This window comes from Ceratotherium simum, chromosome 21 (assembly GCF_057802395.1).
Source record: "Ceratotherium simum simum isolate JZ-2026a chromosome 21, ASM5780239v1, whole genome shotgun sequence".
Classification (NCBI taxonomy): Eukaryota; Metazoa; Chordata; class Mammalia; order Perissodactyla; family Rhinocerotidae; genus Ceratotherium; species Ceratotherium simum.
This window is the reverse complement of record NC_141920.1, coordinates 375191-399740: the sequence shown is the minus strand read 5'-3', so window position 1 is coordinate 399740 and position 24550 is coordinate 375191. Positions and strand designations below refer to the sequence as shown.

The following is a 24550-nucleotide window of genomic DNA, read 5'->3' as shown; positions in this document are numbered from 1 at the left end:
CTCGGCGCCCCCCCCCCCCCCCCCGAGCCCGCGACCCCCGGCCTTCCCCCAGCTGCAGCCCGGCCGCCGCCTGATCATGGACTCGGCCGGCCAAGGTACCCGCGCTCCGCCTCTCCCTGGGGTCGCGTCTCGGCCTCTGGTTTCCTCTGCCCCGCGGCCCTCCCTCAGCTGCCCGGCCCCGGCCTCGAAGCTCCCGATGCTTGTGGCTCGCGTCTCCCGCCCCCGGCTGGACCGTTCCGAGGACAGGTTCCCGGAGTTGTGGGTTCCTCACGCCAGGCAGCTCTCGTGATGCTCCGCCCGGCGCCTGCGGGGCTGGCCGCCCTCTGTCCCTGCGCAGGGCCCTCGGGGACGCTCCGTCGGGCCCTGGACCCGGGCGAGGCTCCGAGGTGTTGTGCACGGCTCCCGGGGGAAGGGGAGGTGAAGGCGTCCTCCCGTTGAGCGCAGCGCCCCGCGGGTGGCAACGCTGCTCGGAGCCTAGCCTACTTAGGGGTTGTCTCGAGGGGGAAGGGTGCGGTGAGTCAAGGGCACACCCAACACACAGGCCTGTTTCCTGAACTGACACCCCATGCCGGTTTGAGATGGCCGCTGGGGGTGTGGAGCGGGCCCAGGAGAGTAAAATCTTGAGAATGTGGTACAAGTGTTTTCCATTCTGGGGCTCCAGAGAGGGGATGCAGAATTCCCATGTTGACATAATTACACTGGATACTTTCAGGATGCGTTTCTACCGTTTGACTCGTGCCAGCTTATTAACTGAACATTAGAGTAACTGGGTTTTGATGCATTCTGTCTGTAGGTTTTTCTGCTTTTGACATCTACTTACGAAATAATTGAACATCAAAGGGACCTGCCCTGTGGCGTAGCGGTTGAGTGTGCGCGCTCCGCTTCGGCGGCCTGGGGTTCGTGGGTTCGGATCCCGGGCGCGGACCGACGCACCACTTGTCAGGCCATGCTGTGGCCGCATCCCACATATGAAGGAGAGGAAGATGGGCACAGATGTTAGCCCAGGGCCAATCTACCTCAGCAAAAAGAGAAGGATTGGCATCAGATGTTAGCTCAGGGCTAATCTTAACACACACACAAAATAATAATAATGGAGCATCAAAAGCCCTGGGCTGATAAGTTCAGGAAGCTTTTCACTGTTGACTTGCATCTCTGCTTTAGTTAGACATAGCAAGCACTGGACTCTGGTTGTGAGAATGGCAGGAAATGTTCACTGAGCCCTTACTGTGCATCAGACACCATGCTAAGCCTGTTGCTCAAGAGATCTTTTTCTGTTTTCAGAATAGCCCTTTGAGGTTGGTCCTTGTGTTAGCCCAGTTTTGCGGATGATTATACAGGCTTAAGAGAGCTAGGACTCGCCCAGGGGGAAGGACTCTAGCCCCCTGGTTTTGCCTAGGGCACCAGCCCCACGTGTAGTCTGTGTAGGTCTTTTGGCAAGACACTTTCCTGCCTCTGTCTTCTCTGAATCAGGAGACTTCAGGGTGTGAGTAGCATCTCCCTGCTGGGTTGCTGAGGCTGGTGTCACGCAGAGTGATTGTGCAGTGTCCGGCGTGTTTGGTAAGTGCCCAGTGTCTTTCTGGGGGTGATTTCCATGGGATCCGATTTTAGCTTTATAGGCAGAAACTGTGCCATGGCCTTTGTTTATGTTTTTTGTTTTTTGTTTTTTGTGAGGAAGATTGGCCCTGAGCTAACATTCATGCCAATCCTCCTCTTTTTGCAGAGGAAGACCGGCTCTGAGCTAAAATCTATTGCCAATCCTCCTCCTTTATTTTGTTCCCTTTTTCTCCCCAAAGCCCCAGTAGATAATTGTATGTCGTAGTTGCACATCCTGCTAGTTGCTGTATGTGGGACACCGCCTCAGCGTGGCCGGACAAGTGGTGTGTCAGTGGGTGACCGGGATCCAAACCCGGGCCGCCAGTAGCGGAGCGCGCGCACTTAACCGCTAAGCCACAGGGCCGGCCCCTGTTTATGTTTTAAAAATGGAAAAGAAAAATTGTGGAGATTTTAAAGCATTTAGTAAATTTGAGAGGTTCAACGTAGTGCATACAAATGATGAAGTAAAATATGTATGTTGATCTCAATTAAAAATCAGAATCAGTTGATAAAAAAAGTGGACATGCTTCATTTAATAAACATCCATTGAGTGTCAGGAAAGTGGACACTCCAGCTGTGTGGACATGTGATGGGATGCGCCAGCTAAGTAGAGCATCTTTGCTTTTAAGTGCATCCAATCTATTTTTAGCAGACTCTAGGATTTCTACAGTAGACAAACGTATCTGCAATGAAAGACATCTTTACCTCTTTCCAACCTTTATGCCTTTTATTTTAATTTACTTTTAAGGGGGGTGAGGAAGATTGGCCCTGGCCTGACATCTGTGCCCATCTTCCTCTACCTTCTATGTGGGACGTTGCCACAGCATGACTTGATAAGCGGTACGTAGGTCCCTGCCTGGGATCCGAACCCGTGAACCCCGGGCAGCTGAAGTGGAGTGTGCAAACTTAACTACTACACTACTGGGCCAGCCCCTTAATTTACTTTTAAAATGTGCCAGATACCATACAAAGCCTGTTTCTTCACAGAATGTGCTGATGAAAAGGGAAGATGTTTTCAGTGCTGATTGTATACAAGTACTATGTGGCAGTCGTGTGGTTGGAGTTGCAAAGAACTGAAGTAATCCATTTTTCCTTGTGTGGTATTTTGTAAGCTTTTAGTGCAGAGAGGAAGATGCATTTAATGCAAAGAAAGAAGAGTGACCGCAGGAATTTGAACCTGATCTAGGTGTAGCAGAGGTGGGTGGAGGTGGTGTTCCCTCTGGGCCTCACTGCATGCTGCGGCCCCCTTGCTGTGGGATGAGGGTGAGGATGGAGTAAAGAGGATTTTTGTTTTGCTGACTCCTTGCAGCAGCTGAATGACTAACCCATGCTCCTTGTGTGTAATTTTAGCGTCAGATCACTTGATTGGAAAATGGTGCTTGTTGTGTTTATAGCTGTATTAAGTTCTTTTGCTCTAAAAAATGGAGGATCCATTAGATTGGGCTGCATTGTTTGTAGCAAAGGTTTCCTGTCTCAGAAGATAGTATTCTCACAGGGGGAACCAGAGTTAGGGTATGGCTACTTTGCGCCAGGATCTTGGGTGGCCTGAGATGTGGCTGCCCTCAGTCTGATGGCCCAAACCATCTTTGCAGAACCTTTCAGAGGAGAGGCATTGTTAGTCTCCACCCGCCTCTCCCCCTGCAACCTGTCCTTTCACCCTTGCTTTCTCCCTTGGTGGAGACCTTTGTCCTATTTACTTCTCTGTAACTTCTTACTTGACACTTTTTGACCTCATTTTGTCTCTGGCAGATATCAGCCTGAATTCTCCTAACAAAGGTCTGCTGTCTGATTCCATGACGGATGTCCCTGTCGACATAGCGGTGGCTGCCCAGACTCCTGCTGTGGAGGGTCTGTCGGAGGCTGAGGAGGAGGAGCTCAGGGCTGAGCTTGCAAAGGTGCTGTATCTTGGCTGTCTGTCCTGGGTGACCCTGAGTTGAGACCCTCTCAGGGTGGTGAGGGGCCAGAATGCTGGCCCTGCTCTGGGGAACTCCACCTGGAGGTCGTCCCTGGAGCCCCACAGAAACTGCTCCTTGCTGCCCTCGCTTTGTGTGTACCTGGATCTTGTCGGTGTCCACAAGGAGAACGTCCACACAGGGATGGTGCTCTGAGCACGCCATCTGCTGGGAGTCTCTCTGTGGGAATTAACACTTGACATTTTCAAGACCCCACCAATCTATCTGCCCCTGGATCTTAATTTTTCTTTTAAAAATACTTGTTTTGTAAAAAGTGCTTTGTGTGATCTTTTTTAAGTAGGAGTCCCTTAAGAGGAAATAGGAGTTAAGAACAAAAGCCTCCAAGTATAATTTTTTTGTGTGTGTGAGGAAGATCAGCCCTGAGCTAACATCTGCCAATCCTCCTCTTTTTGCTGAGGAAGACTGGCCCTTGGCTAACGTCTGTGCCCATCTTCCTCCACTTTATATGGGACGCCGCCACAGCATGGGTTGACAAGCGGTGCGTCGGTGCGCGCCCGGGATCCGAACCAGCAAACCCCGGGCCGCCGCAGCGGAGTGGGCTCGCTTAACCACTTGTGCCACCGGGCCGGCCCCCCAAGTGTAATTTTTATTCACACCAACTGCCAAGGGTGTTTCTTTTTACCGTGTGATGTAGAGTCTAATAGTGACTCACCTGAGATTCCAGAATCTGATGAAATGAACTTGTTAATATCTGACCATAGCGTCCAGTCAGGCAGAGGCTGGAGCACTGCTTGTCCCAGGCCTCCACTCTTGCGTCAGAGATGAGCCGGTTTTGATACGTCCTGGGTCTAGTCCTAGGGCGGAACAGAGGTAGTTGTGCAGATGAACCGCAGCCCCAGGACCGGGTTTTAGATTACAGGGGAAGCATGCAGCTATTTCTGAATGGAACAGAGTTTACTGGAGAAGCAGCAAGATTCCAAGAAGACTTAGGCTTTGCATTTTATTTACGAATATGTTGGTTTAGAGACTAAAACCACAAGGTCTTTTTCAGGGTTGAATTGCAAAGTGAAGAAGTTCTGTCACTTAAAATTTTCAACTTGCATGTCCCCCAAGACAACTATATTACATGCCCTTAAGCCCTGTCAGTCATTGCACCATAGATGGAATGTTCTAGTCACTGGTTGTAACTGCTGGAGTGGTAATAGTTGGGCTTTAGATGATCCTATGTTTTTTAATTATTTCTTGTTTCAACTATTTTCTGAAGTAGAATCTAGCGATACGCAGGGCTCTAAGCTGTTCTTTTAGTTCCTTAATCCAAACAATCACCTTTTTAAGAAAGGGATTTATTTTATTGATGTCATAATAGTTTATAACATTGTGAGATTCCAGTTGTACATTGTTATTTGTCAGTCAGCATATAAGTGCGCCCCTTCACCCCTTGTGCCCACCCCCCAACTCCCTTCCCCCGGTAACCACCCAACTGTTCTCTCTGTCCGTGTGTTAGTTTATCTTCCACATATGAGAGAGGTCATACAGGGCATGTCTTTCTCTGTCTGGCTTATTTCACTTAACGTAATACCCTCCAGGTCCATCCATGTTTTTGCAAATGGGATGATTTTGTCTTTTTTTATGGCTGAGCAGTATTCCACTGTATATATATACCACATCTTCTTTATCTAATCATCTGTTGATGGACGCTTGGGTTGCTTCCACTTCTTGGCTATAGTGAATAATGCTGCAATGAACATAGGGGTGCATAGCCTTTTGGATTGTTGATTTCAAGTTCTTTGGATAAATACCCAGAAGTGGGATAGCTGGATCATAAGGTATTTCTATTTTTAATTTTTTGAGGAATCTCCATACTATTTTCCATAGAGGCTGCACCAGTTTGCATTCCCAACAGCAGTGAATGAAGGTTCCCTTTTCTCCACAACCTCTCCAACATTTGTTATTTTTTGTCTTGGTGATTATAGCCATTCTCACGGGTGTAAGGTGATATCTTAGTGTAGATTTGACTTGCATTTCCCTGATGATTAGTGATGTTGAACATCTTTTCATATGCCTATTGGCCATCTGTATATCTTCCTTGGAAAAATGTCTGTTCATATCCTTTGCCCATTTTTTGATCGGGTTATTTGTTTTTTGTTGTTGAGCGTGTGAGTTCTTTTTTTGTGTGTGTGAGGAAGATCAGCCCTGAGCTAACATCCTTGCTAATCCTCCTCTTTTTGCTGAGGAAGACTGGCTCTGAGCTAACATCTATTGCCAATCCTCCTCCTTTTTTTTTTCCCCCAAAGCCCCAGTAGATAGTTGTATGTCATAGCTGCACATCCTTCTAGTTGCTGTATGTGGGACGCGGCCTCAGCATGGCCGGAGAAGCGGTGCGTCGGTGTGCGCCCGGGATCCAAACCCGGGCCGCCAGTAGCCGAGCGCGCGCACTTAACTGCTAAGCCACGGGGCCGGCCCTGTGTGAGTTCTTTATATATTATGGAGATTAACCCCTTGTCGGATATATGATTTGCAAATATTTTCTCGCAGCCTGTGGGTTGTCAGAAAGGGATTTTTTTTAGAATAGCTGTTCACATAGGAGCTGAAAATATTGAGAACTCCAAAATAGTAAGGCTCTAAAGGATGCTCCTTTCTAAAGTCACATTCTTTTTTTTCAAACCTGAGAAGATTCAGGTCTTTATTGTCAGGATTCTTTCTGTTACCCAACTCAGACTACCTTAAGCACAAAAGATAATTTATTTTTGGCTTGTGTAGCTGGCTTTTGCCAAGGCCTGGAGCTGACCTCAGGAACATGAATGTTGTTATAAGGGCTGTTTCTCTGTCACCTGGGTCTCTGGCCATCCTTCTGTCTGTCAGCTCTGCTTCCTTCCCACTACATATGGAATTCCCTCACAGTGCAGAGGGGGCCTGGCTGCCAGCAGTTCCAGCTTCTGTTTTCCAAGCCCAGACCCAGAGCTCAGAGGGAAAGGGACTTCTCTCTTCCATCACCTGTGCCCAGTCCCAGGGAAGAGCTCTGACAGGCCTTGCTTAGTCATCCACGGGTAGGTGCAGTGATTGGTAGCCCCACCAGAATCACTTGGCTTGGGGCGATGGGATGACAGCTCTCCAGAAGACGTTGGGGTGCTAGTACCAGATAAAAACAGAACAGATGTTTGCCATAGACTCTTTTCCTAAGACGAGTTATGTTTCCGTAAGCAGAAAGTCCTTACATAATTCTGAGAAACCTCCCATTGCAGTGTATATGAGAATGTTAGTCACTTCCTGCAATAGTGGTAACTGATCATGTCAACTGCATGTTTTTGCAGGTGGAAGAGGAAATTGTCACTCTGCGCCAGGTCCTGGCAGCGAAGGAGAGACACTGTGGAGAGCTGAAAAGGAAGCTGGGCCTCTCTGCCTTGGAGGGCTTGAAGCAGAACCTGTCCAAGAGCTGGCATGATGTGCAGGTCTCTAACGCGTAGGTACCTGCTCTCTGGCAGGGACGCCCTGGACGGTTGGAGAGAGTGTTCACCAGGGTGGTGCCTCTGCCTTGTTGATGGACTGTTGAGTTCTTGGGGTGAGGCGCCTCACAGGAACAAGGAGATTGAGTGTGCTTGTGTGGAAGCAGCCAGCCAGGGTCCCTGTGTACTAGCAGCCGTTCTTGTATTTATTCAAAGAGCTTAGAGTCTTGTGGGTGGACACATTAGCTAGTTGTCCAAGCAGAAATGGATGAGAAAAGTATGCTTCAGGGTCCAAATTTGAGAGAACACTTACTAGGTCCTAATGAGACTGACTTTCCTGTCGTCCCCAGGGCTCAGTGTCTGCTGAAGTAGACATGAGTCCTTCTCATGAGTGTGATGTAGTCACAACCCCAGCACCTCTGACTCAGACATGACTCAGCTCTCTTGAGTTTGGGGAGTGTGGCTACAAGGCTCCCCAATGGGGGAGGGATGGGAAACGTTTCCCACTGTCTAAGAATCTTTGTCCCTGCAGAAAGACAGATTGAATTGAATTTCATAAATTTCACCTATGAAAAGCCTATTTCTCTGTCCTAGGAAATCATAGGTTTTGAATCCCAAAGGGTGACTGTCGGAGAAGTGTTTTGGGGCCATGGGCTGTGCCTTCTTTGCTCTTCACAGCAGTGCTGTCCCCAAGAGCCATCTTACATTGAGTGACCATGCCTTCCTTGGCATGATGGGTAAAGGACTTGTCAGTTCTGCAGCGCCTCGCGTGGCCTCGCCTGGGCCTGCACAGCAGGTGCTGAGTAGGAGCTGAGGACCTTATTCTCATGCTGGAGATCCAGTATTCCTGCCAGCCAGTCCTCTGTTTTCCGTGAGATTTCATCTGCAGTTTGAAACCTGAGTTGAAATAGTTTTTCTAAATAATTTACCACAGACTTTCTGTTTTTAGCTATGTGAAAACTTCTGAGAAACTTGGAGAGTGGAATGAGAAAGTGACCCAGTCGGACCTGTGAGTGCCTTCGCCATCAGCACCTCCCTCCTCTTCTCCTTCCCCTGACACTCCTTTTAGGGACGCAGAGGCTGTGTGCACTTGGCACAAGCGTAGTTTTGGTGTTTCTTGGCAATTTTATTTTTAATATAATTTTTCTTTTCTCAAACACAAATGAAACTGTCCTTTAAACTCTTATGGAGCAGGGTGTGGTCGCTGAAGGAAATTCACTCAGCCGCCAGACCACACTGAAAACTTCCCTCTGCCTGACATGCATCCCTTAGATAGAAGGCCTGAGCTGGGCTCGGGCAGCCTGGCTCTGGCCAGTAGACACTCCTTGGCTTTCAGAGTAGACACCGTGGTTGAGTGCCATCTGGACTGACGTTGGTGATTTTTGGTTTGGTTTTTTGCCTCCTTCCTTCCCCTGCAGACCTAGCTCCAGCTGGTGGGTTCTCAGAGCTTCACTCATACGTAAGCAGTGGTTATCGAGTGGGGGGCACGGTGTAGGCTATGCCAGCAGGATCTTGAAGGAGTCCCTTTGGTCTGACAGGCACCGAGCTGTCAGCCACACAGAAGGTTGGCAGAGCATGAGATGCTCGTGGATGGCTTTTCGCGTCTGTCGGAGTCATAGTTCAGGATGACTCCTGCTGTTGTATTTGAGATCCTTAAGCGAGATAACAGCACCTCATTTATCTGTGCTCCAGTCCGATTATAATTGCTTTGAACTGGGTGGGGCAATATTTAAAAATGGTCACTTCCTGGGATTTTTCTGTCTCTTGTTTAGAGGGAAGTGCTGTCATGGTTGCCAGAGAACATGGGCAGAAAGTCCTTCCGTGTCAGGCTGAAAGGAGCTTGTCTTTAAGGTGCCTGGGACCCCAGGTTGGCTGGCTGTGTGCATGGTGCCATTGCAGCCTGGTGTCACAAGGGGAGCTGGTGCCGGGGCTCTGGTGCATGTTTCACTGTGTTTGTGTGGTTTGATGTGACAACCACTTGTTGCTGTAGGCGTTCTAGGAGCACTGGTGTGCTGTGTCCTCAGGGCTGTGTTAGACGGTGCCTTACCAAGGAGCAGGTGTGAAGTTGAGACGGTGCCGTCATTTGTGCAGTTTGGGCACAGGCAGGCTCATGGTGCAGACTTCATCTGAAAATAGCTTTGGGAGTGCACTCTACCCCCAGCCGTCACCGCCCGCGCTCAGCCTCCCCTCGGCCCCTGCACTGCATCTGCCCCAGTTTGGAGGTTCCTGTTTCTGAAGGAGTCACTTTTGACGCCTCATCTGAAAATAGCTGTTCTGTAAAGCCAACTGACATAGAGCTGCTGGGATACCGTTTCAAGTAATTGCAGCTGTGACTCCTCTGAAAGAAACCTGTGGCTCTGAGCCTGGAATTCTGTGGCTGACAGGATGGTCCTTTCCAAGCGCTGCACCAGGCCGTGGCTGTTCCCCTGCAGTCTCACCCACAATTCCGTTGGTGGAAGAGTTGTCAAAGTGATGCTTCCAGGGCTGGAGGCATTGCTGCAGTGACAGCCCAGGAGGAGGGGGCTAACATGGCTCAGGAGATGGGGTAGCTGAGAACATGGGCTGCTCTGTGCTCTCTGGGGTGAAGGAGTGCTGGGGGCCTGGGCGGTGCCTCCCTGGCTGTCGCTGGGGGAGACTGGTGGCCGGGTTCCACTGCCCAGAGCACTGGGAGGGGGAGGTGCAGCAGGAGTGCACTCTACCCCCAGCCGTCACCGCCCGTGCTCGGCCTCCCTTCGGCCCCTGCACTGCATCTGCCCCGGTTTGGAGGTTCCTGTTTCTGAAGGAGTCACTTTTGACGCCTCGTTTCCACACCCCAGAAACGCTGAGGGCTGTGGTGTGTGGGGAAATGGCCTCGTTGGTCTTCAGCGGTGGTGCTGCCCCGTGAAGTCGCCCACAGGCGAGCTCCTCTCCTGTCGGTGGCTCAGAGCCTAGGCCCCTCTGAGTCACCCTCGGGGCTCTCCTCCTTGTCCCCAAGGACTCAACAGCACAGGTGCACGTTCGCTCCGACTGGAGGTTCCCAAACTTGGCCCTGTGGGCACAAATAGAGATTCTGTAGGGATTTTTCTTTAAATCTTCTGCTTCAGACTGTTTTTTACTTCAGCAAACCCCAGAATGGTAACATGATCTTATGTATTTGTTATTTCAGGGAAAACTGAGCTTGGAGACGTGTTCTGAGTTTGTATTTCTGAAATTCAGTGTTGCATGTCATTAGTCGCTTGTACCTGGTGTTTTATAGATAGCGACTGTGGCTCCAGGTGCACAGAGGTCTGTTTCTTGGAGATAATCTTATTTAACTTACTTTGAAATGAAGGCAATTTATTAGGCCAGGCCTTGGATTGGGGGAGGCTCTACCAGGCACTCCAGGTTGGGGGCCCCGGAAGAGGTTCCAGAGCCTTTCCTCAGCAGGCAGTGTTGTGGGGGATGTGCTGTCACACCAGCCACAGGTGCCCTGGCACCTTTATTTCCACAGTCTTGCTAGAGCCTGAGACAGACTGTGGTGTGGGTGGCAGCCCGGGGGAAGGCGCTGTCAGGTGAGAGGGTGCCTGGGGAGTTACCCAGAGTCCGTGTGGGACCCTCCTGGAAAGAGTGTGTAGACTCTGGGTTTCAGGGCCAGTCAGCATGGCCTAGGACTGACCTGCCCCTCTGCTCAGGTGATCCTGTCTAGCTTCTGGCCACGCAGCTCTCTGGGTTTCTGTACAGGTGGTCAGATTTTGTTTCAGTTCCTGTTTGTTTCAGTTCCATGGTAGTTTCAGACTGTCACAGGGGAGGGGATTTCAGGTAGTCAAATTTGTCTAAAGCCTGGATTCAGAATTAGACTTCTTTTTAGTTATTGATTTCAGGAAATGCAGAAGCCAATTTTTCAGCAAAGATTTTAGAAACTATTTTCTTCCCATTATTACAGTATGTTCCAGAATTTACTGGCCTTCCTGGAAACAGATAAATTCAATGTTCTAGTGACTTCTGGGTGTTTCCAAACTCTATTGCTGAGAAGCAGCACGTGTTTTGAGTCTTGGGCCCTACTGGACACCAGAGAAACCCAAGGCCCTGCTGTGCTGTGAGTGGGCCTCTGCCAAGAGGAGGGAGGCCCCTCCAGGGTGCTCAGGGCTGGGCAGTCCCCGAAGGACAGGGAGAGCAGGGGGTCACAGCAGAAACTGACCCCGCGTGGACAGGCTGGAGTGGTCAGGAGACTGGCCTGAGGGAGGAGGGCAGCAGGTGATCACACAGGGCCTCCTGCACGTGGCAGTGGGGAACGAATGGGAGGGAAGGGCTCAGAGGACCTACTGCTGGTACCATGTGACCTGGCCCACTGTGACCTGCTGATGTCAGCAGGGCGAGAGTAGGTTGGCATCTCAGGAGCCCTGCCATCTCAAGCCTTTATTTCCTCAAGGTGGCCAGGTTGACCAGACAGGAGCTCTTGGGTTCAGGATGCTGTGTCTTTTTTTGTAGTACAGTTGGACGAGGGTTGGCAGCTCTAGGTATTAGTTCTCAGGGTGGGCCCAAGGGTGTCCTTGCTGTCCTGTGGCCAAGGCACCCTATCTCTGCCCACCCTTTGCCTGTCCCGCTGACATTGAGGTCATGGAGCCATGTCTCCTGTGGTGCACCCATGTGTGGGTGGATGAGGCGGGAGGGCATGGAAAAGGCAGTCTTTGCTGTGAGCCAAGACCACCCCCTTGCAGTGAGACCCGTGGTGTGAGATGGGGGTCTCCCCGGTTCTGAAAGGACGTTGTGGAGACAGTGCGGGAGAGTGGAGGGCTGGAGGGTCTCCTCAGAGTCTGTGAAGGCCAGCATGCCACAGGCGGCATGTCCCACTGTCAGGTGCATCTCCCGTGGGTGTGGCTGGGCTGTGTTTTCTCCCCTCAGAGGACGGTCTTACATGAGGAGAGAGAGAAGCTTCCTGAGTGCAGTGACAGGGACCCGAGAGCACTTTCTGGCTTCTGCCCCAGACCCCGGGCCTGTTTTCTCTGCAGCAGGCAGATGCTGCGCTTTCCGAGTAGTCAGTGGCTGGGAGAAGTCGAGGAAAGTGGGATAAGTCAGTTTTGAATGAGGCGGAAGAGAACTTGAATTACACTAAGATCAGAAAACAGTGTCATTGCAGGGTTGGGAGGGCCTGACCTGGCAGTGCTGCTTCTGTCCTTGCTGCAGGTCCCCCTGGGGGCCTCAGAGACTGAATGTGTGTCTCCTCCATGGTGACCAGGCAAGCGCTCACTGACCGCTCTGACTGCTCCTCCCTCCTTTCTCGGGCACTCTCTAGGTGCTCTGTGTCCTTGCTTTGTGAGTGGTGGCTGCCCCTTTTGCTTGGTTGGTTGAAATGGTGTTTCTTCTTCCCAGCTACAAGAAGACTCAGGAAACTCTCTCTCAGGCGGGACAGAAGACTTCAGCTGCCCTGTCCACCATGGGCTCTGCCATCAGCAGGAAGCTAGGAGACATGAGGTGAGACACCCTACTCTGCCCCTGGCCCCCCTGCCCTGAGACCTGGGCCAGTCGGGTGAGGTTTTAGGTGTTTTAGATCTATTAGAGGTTCTGCAGGAAGCCTGCTGGAGCCCCAGGGCTCAGATGCACATACCCTGAGATGTGGCCATGCCAGCCCTGGCCCAGTCGGTTCATGGACTCTCGTTTGCAGGGTGCATCTGCCTCCTCTTGGCTGCCTCTTTGCCATTCCTGTATTTCTCGGGAGGGGTGGTCACTGCTGCCTTAGGGTAGCTTCTGATGCTTGGAATTGTTGAAGGTGGATGCTTGTCGTTGAGGTTTGTTTTTTTTTTTTAAGATTTTTATTTATTTATTTTTCCCCCCAAAGCCCCAGTAGATAGTTGTATGTCATAGCTGCACATCCTTCTAGTTGCTGTATGTGGGACGCAGCCTCAACATGGCTGGAGAAGCGGTGCGTTGGTGTGCACCCGGGATCGGAACCCGGGCCGCCAGCAATGGAGCGCGCACACTTAACTGCTAAGCCACGGGGCCAGCCCTGTCATTGAGGTTTCATCGAGAGAAAATGACTCCGGCCTGGGGGTCGGTGTCAGGGTGGGCCATCAGTCTGGGTGGGCCAGCAGGCAGGGCAAGTCTAGGACGAGCTTGTTGTTTCCCTGGGGTGTTTGCCTGGCCCAGATCTCCAAGGGAATGTGTGGTCGCACACCAGGGGCCCCAGCCGAGTGTTCTTCCCTAGAGGCTGACAAGACCCTCTGGCCACGAAAGGTGCCTCTTGCGCAGGACCTAGGGCCGGGGAGCACTGGGGTGGCTCAGGCACTTGGTGGACTGCACACAGTGGTACCCGCCCCAAGCCTGACAGCCACGCCCTCGCCCAGCCAGGCCACTGCTAGCCCTGTGTTGCCTACTCTGGGCTCCATGGCCATGCCTGCTAGGCCACCTCTGCTACACAGCACAGTGCCAAGGGGGTTGGACCTTGGCGCCAAAGGCCATGGTGAATCCTGGCTCGGCGACCTCCTAGCTGTGTCCTTGGCAAGGCCTCCTGCTTGGGGTTGTTAGGATGAAATGCACATCGATGAGTGACAGTGTGGAGTACAGGTCATCACCAATGCCCTGGCCTTAGCCCCCAGGTGCCACTGCCCAACCCTGCCCTGCCCCCTGACCCCTGCTCAGGACGAGTCCCCTTGCTTTTGGATTTCGAGGAGTGCCTCTCTGTAGCCCCCACCCCGTCCTGAGGCTCTTGTCCTCTCGCAGTTGAGAATCACACAGTGGGTGGTGCCTGTGGGCTTGGCATGCTGAGTGCAGTTTTGGGGGTCCACCCAGCTCTGACCCCTCACCTCTTACCTTTGAGTGGGCTCCCTCCCTGCCTGCTTAGGTTAGGCATTTCCCCACCTCACAGGCCTGGTGGTTGCCTTGTGGGACCTCATAGTGGGGGCTCTGCCCTCACCGTTTAGCCAGAAGTGAGGACACACCCCCAGGGACCCACCCAGCTGAGCAGAGGATGGCTTATACCTAGAGCTGTGCTCACTTTTTATTTTGTTTTTTTGACATAATTATCCTTCCCCCCAACGTTTTATTTTGAAATATTTCAAACCTTTGGAGAAGCTGAACAATCAGTACACAGTTGGGCCGGCCCCATGGCTTAGCGGTTAAGTGCGCGTGCTCTGCTACTGGTGGCCTGGGTTCGGATCCCGGGCACACACCGACGCACTGCTTCTCCGGCCATGCTGAGGCCGCGTCCCACATACAGCAACTAGAAGGATGTGCAACTATGACACAACTATCTACTGGGGCTTTGGGGGGAAAAAAAAAGGAGGAGGATTGGCAATAGATGTTAGCTCAGAGCCGGTCTTCCTCAGCAAAAAGAGGAGGATTAGCATGGATGTTAGCTCAGGGCTGATCTTCCTCACACACACACAAAAAAATTCAGTACGCAGTCTTGTATGTTCCTCTGTGCCTAAGGAGTATGCCCTCCACACTTGGGGCTCTGGCCATGCTCCTGAGTGGCTGTGGCTGGGGGGATTCCTGCACGTCCCCTATAAATGCAGGCCTTGCCCCCTGTAGCTGTAATTTGGGCCCAAGAGGGACCCCTCCCCCTAAGCGCGGCTCTGAGTGGGGAGCAAGGAGGGTCTGCAGTGATCCCTCCTCCGGCTTCACACTAATCTGCTGACACTTGACTTGGTGTGTGTTCCTGTAACAAATTTCATTTGAAATTAGATGGGACACCAGCACTGCTGCACTTGGGACGCCTGCTTTAGCCGCCTGAGCCACACTGTGGTAAGCCCGGTGACAGACATCACATGCCAGTGGTGGCTTGGCCTCGTTCCCAGGGACAGCCACAGAGGGGAGGTGGGCTGTCCCAGCACCGTGGAGTGAGCAGTGTGTCAGGTTGTGCCTGTTCTTTCGTCAAAATGCTGGTCTGATAACAGAGCATTTGAAGGAAGCAACAAACGTCTGCTGTGCTTAGATTACATTCTGCACCAGAAATGTCCTCTTTGACTTGTGGTGTTATTCACTCATTTTAAGTATTCTCACTTACTTTTGAGTGTGTTCAGAGCACTGTTGGTGGAAATTGGGTGAGAGGGCGGAGCCCCTGGCAGTGATGGAAATGGCCGTGGGCGAGCTGGTCCCAGGTGTTTTGATGGGGCAGTTCTCAACACGATCTGCTCTTCTCTGGAAGGGCAGCAAAGTGGTCCTGTTTCTCTGTCTGCTTCTCCGAGTCCCCTCTCTGCTCAGAGAACTGGAGTTTGCTGTGGACCAGTGGCACGTAGCTTCAGGCCACAGAACACGCAGGCTGTGGCCAGCAGGAAGCAAGTGTCCCGTCACAGCGATGCTGGGACAGCACTGTCCGTGTGCCCAGCCTCCCTGTGCCTGTGTGGAATTTGCACATGCAGTACGCGTGCGTGGGCCAGCCAGGGGGAGGAGCCAGTCGTGTCCAAGATGCCTGGAGGGATGGTCCTGTCTGCTGGTGTGTCTCACCGGGGGATCTTCCATTTGCCTGGCTTTGTTCTGTGTGTCAGTGGTGCTGTGAACTCTGACGTGAGAGGGTCCTTGATGTGTCTCCATCGTCTCACCACATGGCCTCGGGTGGTTTCTGAGGCTGAGGCCCATTAACCTCCCCATTTTAGAGCCCCACGTTGAGAGTTGACTCCTTCTCGAGAGTGAAAATCCGGTTCAGGGAGCTTTACGTCCTGAGTTTAGGGCGGGGCCATCCCTGGCTGGCAGCTGTAGTGAGGTGTATGGGGCCGGGTCCTTCGGGACGTTGCCCCATTGTGATATCCTCAACGGTCTGTCCAGGAGCAGCTCTGGCCTGAGAGGGGATGGAAGAGGGAGAAGGAACTGGATTTGGGTCAAACTCTGGGTTGAAGCAGGGTTGAATCTCCGTGCAGCTTGGTGACCTTTGACAAAGCACCCGCTTTCTCTAACCCTCTGTCAGATCTTCTCCCACCTGAGTTGTGTGGGCACATCAGGCCATATTATTGAGCATGTGTCGCTTCTGAAATGACCTCCAGGTTGGTGGCCTCCAGATTGTTGGAGGTGGAGGGCCTGGCTGGGGAGTGAGGGTAGCCCTGTGCCCTTCCCCTGCCCCGTGCCAGCAGCTGCCCTTGGACACACACACACACCCCCCACACACACACACACACCACCCACACACACGTCTCTGTCGGCCTCTGTCATCCTGATGATGGAGCCAGAGTGCCACGTGCTCAGCCCTGAGGGTCTCAGGGTCCTGTTTCGGTGTGTGTATGTGCTCCGGTCCAGCTGAAGCTCCACAGAGAATGTAGGCCGGTCTGTTGGCGTGTGTTGGCCAGCCCTGGCTGACTCAGGGTTCCAGGTGACAGCACACCAGACTTGGAGGGTTGCAGAGCCCGCCATGGCCCGTCTCACACCTTTGCACTTCTCTTTGGGGCTTCTTCCCTCTAACCTCCAGGTAGGGTTATGGACTTGCGGGTCCCTCGAGTGTGACCACACCCGGGGGGCAGGGCCGTGGGGCTGCCTGGTTGCCAGTCGTGGCATGAGGGAGCAGCCCCTTTCTCAGAGTTGAGACTGGGGGAGATTGGACAGGGGGTGCATGTCCCGCTCTCCCTGGCAGCGTGAGGCTTGGAGGGGTGTCACTGGAGTCCCTGCGTGGCCTTCTGGAGCTTGCGTGGAGGGGCAGGGCGGGCACCGGCCTCCCTTTCCTAACACTGCGTTTCTTCTTTCCTCCTGCTGCCACCTCGTAGGGCTCGTCCGTTCTCACACTCCCTTAGGTAAGCCTGATGCTGGACATACCTGTGGAAGACTTTTTTCTGGTTCAGGGCAGGGTGGACTCCGGCTGGCCTGGGGGAGGCTATGATGGATGAAGGTGGCGAGAGAGAGGTGACAGAACACCCGAGGCGGCCCCTGCCCAGCACAGCAAGGCCGGCCAGGCACTGCAGTGTGTTAGAGCGTGCACGGTCGCTTCTCAAGCTGTGGTCGTTTGGGTTGTCGCCGGCGGCACGATCGACACAGGGACTCCTCCCTGACCTCCCCAGCAATGGCTGTGTCAACATCTGGGTGCAGTCGCTGCCCGCTCCAGCCCAGCCTCACAGAGCTTATCCATCTCAGCCCACACCCGAGTTTATTCCCACAAAGAGATGTGTTCACGTGGGGGGCGTGCCAGACCCTCTAGCTGTTGTGTTCTCTGCATCGTCCTTCAAAACATGGCTCCTGTTTCCTCTTCCTCCTGAGGAGCAGTCCTGTCCCTTCCAGCTGAGTTTGCCTCATTCATTACTGAGAGCTCTTTCTGCACCGGGGCAGTGTGGGGACCCAGTTAGACATCCTGCCAAGTGGTCCTTTACCTCCTGCTAATTAAACTGTGCTCCTCCAGGCCAGCACCAGCACTCCAATGTCACACACTCTTCTAGCTTGAAGGTCTGGAACCCAGATCCAGAACAATCTGTGATTTTAGATATTTTTACTCACTTGACCTGGTTGTTTCTTTTTTGCCAAAAAGTCATTTAACTTGCTGTGAAGTCAAGTAAGGACATGTGACATCTATTTGTACCAAAAGTTTTTTAAAGCCCCAGGCCTCGGTCTTCTTAGTTCCCCTATTTTAATGCCATCCCTCAGCAATGTCTCGCTTCTGGCACGAGTTTGGAGCCAGGAGAGAGGAGCCTTGGGTTGAGTTTTTCTCTTGGTGAGACAGGCTTTATGAGGCTCCTTTTGTGTGGTGGCCAGAGTGTTCCAGCTGTGCTGGGAGTGGAGGTCCCACCGCCCACCCTGCACAGTCGAGTTTCTGCATGAACCGAGCTGGTAAGCACGGTGAGTGCAGTCTTGTCCTCGTGTTAACTCTTGCTTCCTTCTCTGCTTCTACCATGCTTCCGAGCAGCAGCTACTCCATCCGCCACTCGATAAGCATGCCAGCCATGAGGTAACGTACGCTTGTGCTTGAAGCTCCCAGAGCCAGGGTGGGAGCTGGGTGGGAGCGGGCAGCTCCTACTGGTCAGCCTTGTACTTCCCATATCCCTGAACCAAGGACCACCTTCCCGTGACAGCCTCCTGTCGGCTAAGGGTTGGGAAAGACCCCTTCTAGGCTGAAGAGCTAGTGGGGATGAGGCTCAGAGGAGACCCTTGTGCCAAATCGGCCTCCATCCAGAACTTTCCAGGCCTGCCCATGGGGTCAGGCCAGAGAGGGGCACAGAGTCTTGCACACACACCTGGCACCCGGGAGGATTCAGGTGTCGCCAAGTCTGTTATGGAGACTTATCTGCACCTGGAAGGGAGCCCTGTCTCCTTAGAACACCCAGAGCCATGGCCTGTTCCTCCTGAGAGCCCCCTGCCCGTGTTCTCTCCTGGTCTTTCTTGCAGCCCTGGCTCTCAGTGAGTTACCATCCTTGTTACTGGAGAATCTGCTGCAGCTGCTGCACCCCAGAGCATGCTGAGAGTCCTTGACAGGCTGCCCCTAGAGGCTTGGGGGCAGGGTGTGAGCCACTGAGGGGAGAGCTGGGTGGGACTGGGGCTGGCCTGCTCTCTCTTCCTCTGCCTCCTTATCACTCTCTTGTCCTGGAATTGTCCTTGGTTTTCCTTTTGCTTGACTTCTGTGAGAGATTTGTATGAAGAACACATGGAACTGTTCATAACCCCAGTATGTGTACATTTAGGGTGCAGCAGAGATGTGCACCACGTCCCGCCTGCTGCCCAGGCGAGGGGTCTGCAGTTGGCTCAGGTGAAATCTGGGTCTCACTAGCTGGTGGCATGCAGGTTTTCTGTCCTTGTGGCTGGCAGGTGTGGGTGAGCTCAGTTCTGACCTGGGGAAGCCTCCACAGTGACCTTAGCTGGGCTCTCTGCAGGGGGTGTGCCCCCCTCCCCTTTTTTTGGCTTGTCACGTTTTTGCAGTGAGTTCTCAGGACGCTGTCAGGGATCTTTCCAGAGGATGACCCTAACCTTGAGGCCCTTCAATTTAGGAGGGCAGCACAACCATTTGCTCCTTATCCTGACATCTGCTCCCTCTCTCTTTAAAGGAACTCTGCAACCTTCAAGTCATTTGAAGACCGAGTTGGGACCATAAAGGTAACTCTACCTGGACCATCCGATTCTCTTGATATGGTGTGACTTGTCATTTCCATAAACTTATGTAATCGTTGTAGATTCATGTGCAGTTTAGGAATTAATACAGAGGCCCTTGTACCTTTTATACAGTTTCCCCCAATGATAACATCTTGCAGCATCACAACCAGGATATGACATCAATACTTCTAGATAGAGAATAGTTCCGTTCCCACAAAGATCCTTTGTGGGGCACACCTTCCTCCTGCCGTGCCCCCAGCAACCACTAAACTCTTCTCCGTTTCTTTAATTTGGTCATGCTGAAAATGTCACATAAATGGAACCATACAGCGTGTATCCTTTTGGGATTGGCTGTGTTCACTCTGCATAATTCCCTGAGATCGTCCAGCCTATTGCCTGTCAATAATTTGTTCCTTTTTATTGCTAAGCAGTGTTGATGATACGTCAACTCATGTAGAGAATTGAATTCCCAGCATGGGCCTAGGACCTGCCTGGCATTGTGTGCTCTGTCTCAAGTTTGTCTTTCTTGGTCTTTTCCCATCTGTAGTCTAAGGTTGTGGGTGGCCGAGAGAATGGCAGTGACAACCTTCCCTCCCCAACTGGGAGTGGCGACAAGCCCCTGCCTGACCACACGCCTTTCTAAGCCCGTAGCAGCTTTGCCCGGCCACGGAACACGTGCAAGCACACCCTCATCGCCACAACCGCACCTCTGCCAACGGAGCAGCCAGCCAGGCCGTAGGCAAGCGCGCAGAGCCGGTTTTGAAGACAGTCATGCCATCCACATGTAGACGTGGCCGCTGCGTTCACATGAGTTAGAGAACACGGTCTTGCACACAGATGCTTTACACTAAAGTTGATAGATGCAACAGATCACTGTGCCATCCTTCCCAGGGTGTGGGAAGTGGACAGGGCGGCGGGTCCCACGGCATCTTGAGCCAAAGCCCAAGCTCCCTTTGGGAACCGTCTTAGTTCGTCAGAATGTTGAAAGAATGGGAAGAGTGATGAGTACAAAATAAGTGGTATTTCCTAAACTTCTCCTTTCCTAAGTTATAGAAGGAAGAGTCATCCAGAAAGCCCTGCCTAATCTGCAGTTTTTATTTCAAAATACTAAAGAAGAAAACTGTCCATTTTCTGAGACCCTCCAGGAAAGAAACTGATTATCAGCAGCTGCCTAATTGTTACACTAATGATCTAGCTTTAACAAAAGCAAATTCTTTATTTTTTAAATGCAGTGGATCTTTCAAAAATTAAAAACTAAGCAAAGCAGCTTTAGCCTCGTAGTTAGAAAATATACTGTTTCTTCGGACTCAAGCTGAAATACAAGCCTTACATCGCCTTATGCTTAATTGGTTTATAATGTTTTTATAAATGAAAATGAGGTTCTTGAGTGGGTTTTGAGCACTCTGTAGAATTCTGCATCTAGCCCAAGTGGCAGCATGCCTGTCCCAATGGTGTGTTTTATTTTACTGAGACACTCCATCCCAGTGTATGAAACTTGCTTCTCTCTCCTCACGACTGTGGCAGCTCCCGCTGGCCAAAGGGCTCCTGGGCCTCTGGGGGTGGGGATGGGGGACAGGAGAAAGAAAAGCCAGCACCCTCCACAGTGCTCCCGCACTGCCCTTGTGTGCCCTGCTGGCACATTACCACTCAGCGCCTCCAGCCTGCCTGTTTGTTGCATGCCGGGAGCGAGCAAACAGCAGACGGACCCTGCAGGGCAGGTCAGGGCTGGGGCGCTGGGGTCAGCTGGAACTCTGCTGTCACCTTTTCTCAGGAGCTACAAAGATCTCTTTGCCATTTTGAAGCTGCCGTGCCCCAGCAGCCTCTCACCCAGGGCCCCAAGTGTTGGGTGTGTCTGCAGGGGCAGCTCCGTGCCTTACTGGCTCTTAGCGGGCAGAGACCTTGCCTGTGCGTGCGGCTGCACTCCCTATGGGGAGGAGCCGTCAGCTCCAAGTGTCCGCTCTGGGAGACTGTGATATGCTCTCGGGGACCTGAGTGTTTGCTGGTCACTCAGACACCCCGAGGGGACAGCAGGCCACACTTGTGCTGTGGAAGAACACCACTCGGTGTTTCTTCTCCAGGGTTAGAATCTCTCAGACGGGGTGTGATGAGAAGGCAGGGTGCAGGGGTAGTGACTGATTTATCTTTTCCTTAAAGCAAATACTGGGTAATTTGTCAATAAAGCATTCCTTTATTATGGGAAAAATCCACTTCAGCTTGTGTGGTGTGTCTTACTTCATTCAGGAAGGTGATGAAAGAGTAGCAAATAAACCGACGGACAAAATCCCTGTTGTCATGAGCCTACACCCTGGGGAGAGGCAGGCAAGAAATTGATAATCTCAAGCACAAATTCCAAATCTTCAACGCTATGAAGAAAAACAGAGCACGCTGTGAGAGAATATAATGGTGACAGAGCTGTGGGGTCTCTGAGGAAGGGGCATGGAGAATGAGGAGGTGGTGGCCAGGTTATAAGTTGGGTCGAGGCTGAGCTGCAAGAGTTGTGCAAGCCAGCGTTCGCCCCATTGAAGGGGCTGGGCCTGGCATGACAGCTGCTTGCAGTCTTGTGAGCATCTAGCTGCTGTTATAACAGCTGTTGCGGTGCAGGAAGGCCACCTGCGTCCCTCAGTCAGGTGAAGACCTCTCACTGAGTCTCAGGCAGTTGGAGGGAGCTCGCTGGGTGGGAAGTGGGCATCAGAAAGAAGAGGTTCCCGCTGCTCCATCAGCAGTGTGCTTGGCTGTCCCATCCTCACATCCCTGCTCTACAGATGGGACCACGTGAAGATGACGACAGGTAAATGACAAGGTCCGAGGCGAATGTGGCTAAGGTGAGCTAAGAGCACGGGCAAGCGTGGGAGCGGGGCCCTTGGTCAGGCTCCAGACAGTGGTAACTGCACAGAGCAGCTACTACCGGAGGCCTGCCTTGGTGTGCAGGGATGTGGTGGGGGTCCCCAGGCAATTCGAGGACTCCTTTGTTAAATGTTTTAAGTTAATCTGTCTCCAGGGTTCAGAAGTCAAAACTGGATGCAACATAGGCTCAGAAGTGTGCTCAGTCCTGGCCCATCCCCCACCCACCCTCTGTGTTGACTGTTACTGCTTGTTCATCTTCCCAGTGTTTCTTCATGCAGAAGCCAGCAAATAGGAATGTATGTTCTCACTCCCTTCCTTTCCTTACTCAAAAGATAGTGTATAGTGTTCTGTACCCTGCTTTCCTTCCTGCTATTTCTCTGGAGTGCTAGCTGCACCCACCTCAAAGGCCCTTTGAGGGAGAGCTTCCATTCTTTGCTGCCCTGGTGCTTCACTTGTCTCCATTCCTGCTGTCTTGAGTGTTCCCAGTGGGAAGCCCCTTTGCTGGGAGCATGGGACCTCCTTTGGGATCAGAGAGCAGGGTTTGCCCCAGGTGTAACAGTAGGGAAACGTAGTGACTTCAAATTTTGTAAGATATACACCCCTGCGTGATGGTCCAGTACAACAGTGAGCTGGTACAAAGGGCAGAAAGCACCACTGCTGCTTGCAGTTCACATTTACCCTCATTTACGTTTGAAATGGGTTCCACGTGGTCTTCGCTTATTCAGTATTTAAGTGTCCTGTGGGTAAGAGTCTGCTAGGTTTTGTGGGGTACAAGGGTGAATCTGGTGGGGACCCAGCCCTAAAGGAATTTGCACTTCCGTTTGTTAGGGAAGACAAGGTGTTCCCTAAGTAATCGACTTGTAGAGATGAGCTTTGAGAATCTGGAGGACTGGAGCAACAGGTGGGGTGAGTGGAACCGTGGACACTGGAGGGACTGGCGTTGGAGAGTAGCAGCAGCACCTGCTTCTCTGGAGCCTCAGCTCCCTAGTCTTGTCTTGGGGGAGGGTAATGGGGTCCACCTTACCCAATTAAAAGGCATGTAAAGCACAGGGCCTGACTGTCACCACTGGTGACCTTTGACAGGTACCCTTCCTGTCTTATTTTCTCTAAACAGGATTGGCTTGTTTGTTTATAAACATACTTGTCATAATGTACTTTTTATATATCATACATTTTGCTCATTTTACTTTCAGGAACTATCACAAGAATTTTCTATGCTATTATGTAGCTTTTGTATACATCTTTAATAACCTATTCCCTTTGAATGTGCTTATTGTACAGTTGGGCGGGTTTCCATTTTCACTATAAATGACACCATCAAGAGCAGCTTAATGCATACACCTTTTTCTGTGTTTAGGAACATTGTCTTAGGAAGAATATCCCTAAGGGGGAACTACTAGGTCAAGAAGGGACTCAATAAGGCCTGATTTATTCGTTCTTGCAGCTCCCAACACAGGCTGAACACAGCTTCAATCTGAAATTGCCGCCAGGTACATTTTGTTATTTCAGTCCTCCTCTGATTCTAGGCCGAAATCTTTCATCCTCTTGACTCTACAGACATAGTTATTAATCTGGCCTTTCTGCTGTTTGGTTTTCATAGGCCTTTTCTCGCTGCCTGCTTGATGTTACACAATTTAATGATTGCCAGGAGATTTCTTGAGCTCTCGGACACTTATAGGCCCTGAGCCTGGGACAAAGTGGGCAGTTTAAGGCTGGCATGATGGAAGAGAGGTGTAAGAAGACTGCAGAGGTAGACGGGGGCCAGAGCTTGTTGGCAGAGTTTGGATTTTACCCAGTGTCATAGGAAGACTTGGATGTCATCAGGTCTCTGTTTTAAGAAAACAACTCTGCTGAATGGAAAATGGCGAATGGGCAAGAGTGGAAGTGAGGAGGCAGGAGCACTCATCAGAAAGATCTGTTTGGGGGGCTTCTAGAATGAGAACTGGCACATACCAGTGTACCAGACACAGAGCAGGCCCTCAGTAAACGGTAGGATTGTTATGGTTACAGGGAATGATAGAGAAAGATGATGAGCAGGTAGGTCTCCCTTGCCTCAGGCGGTGAATGGGATGAGCAGGGGTCGCACCTGGACATGGAGGGAAGCGAGTGGAAGTGGGTTCTCCTGCCCTTCTACGCCGTTGTTTGAAGGTGATTCTGGGAGGGTGGCTGGATAATGACGGTGGCACTGCGGTGATGGGGCAGGAAGGAAGTCCTATCTCTGTGCTCCTTGGATGAGCAAATGTCAGTCCCAAACAGTGGCTTAGGGGGCGTCGGCCTCCAGGTAATCTCCCGCCATCTCCCTCTCCCATTCTTTGACGAGGACCATTACGTTTCCGCAATGTTATGTAAAGCGATGAAGAAACTCAGCTGCAAGACGAGTCTTCGCACCTCTACTTCCACGCAGCTCGCTGCAGCATCTGCCGGCCCACCTGAGAGCACCTGCGGCACTGGCGGGCAGGGCTCTCCCGGGCGCTCGGCCCCGCCCCTGCCGGGCGGCGGGAGCTTCCGGCTCCGCGCTGCGAGCTCCGCCCACAGCCCCGGAGCCTCTGCCCACTTGCGCAGGCTGTCAGCCCAGGCCCCGCCCTCTAGTGGGCGGAGCCTCACGCTGGGCGCTCCGGCACCTCTGCTCACTGCTGTCACTCGGGGATAGGCCGTCGCATGGGCGGAGCCTCCGCCTAGCGCTCTGGGTGCACGCGCGGCCTGCCCCCGCCCGCGGCTCCCACCCTCCGGGCTCACGTCCTACCGGGAGCGCGCGCGCCGGGTGCGTGTGCATGCGTGTGCGTGCGCGCCCCCGCCGCGTCTGCCGGT

General features: G+C 52.3%; 1 protein-coding gene across 8 annotated transcripts; it reads left to right on the top strand.

Moving 5' to 3' along the window:
- Positions 1-21105, top strand: TPD52L2 (TPD52 like 2). 8 transcript variants are annotated; one of them, XM_087444948.1, is made up of 9 exons: positions 1-95; positions 3343-3488; positions 6818-6966; positions 7899-7958; positions 12278-12379; positions 16594-16620; positions 17721-17762; positions 18853-18901; positions 19946-21105. In XM_087444948.1, exons 1-9 carry the CDS (start codon positions 77-79, stop codon positions 19949-19951), a joined length of 600 nt encoding a protein of 199 aa, XP_087301074.1. In that variant the 5' UTR covers positions 1-76; the 3' UTR covers positions 19952-21105. The 8 variants fall into 8 exon arrangements, with proteins under 8 accessions (XP_087301074.1, XP_004430234.1, XP_014642755.1 ...); XM_004430177.3 differs by lacking the exon at positions 19946-21105 and adding an exon at positions 19446-19684; XM_087444946.1 differs by lacking the exons at positions 1-95; positions 19946-21105 and adding exons at positions 2649-2671; positions 19446-19684.
- Positions 21106-24550: the final 3445 nt, after the last annotated feature.

Coding starts and splice junctions, on each gene's coding strand:
- TPD52L2 (XM_004430177.3), top strand. Junction 3,489..6,817: donor TCAGGGCTGAGCTTGCAAAG/GTGCTGTATCTT, acceptor ATGTTTTTGCAG/GTGGAAGAGGAAATTGTCAC. Junction 17,763..18,852: donor ATAAGCATGCCAGCCATGAG/GTAACGTACGCT, acceptor CTCTCTTTAAAG/GAACTCTGCAACCTTCAAGT.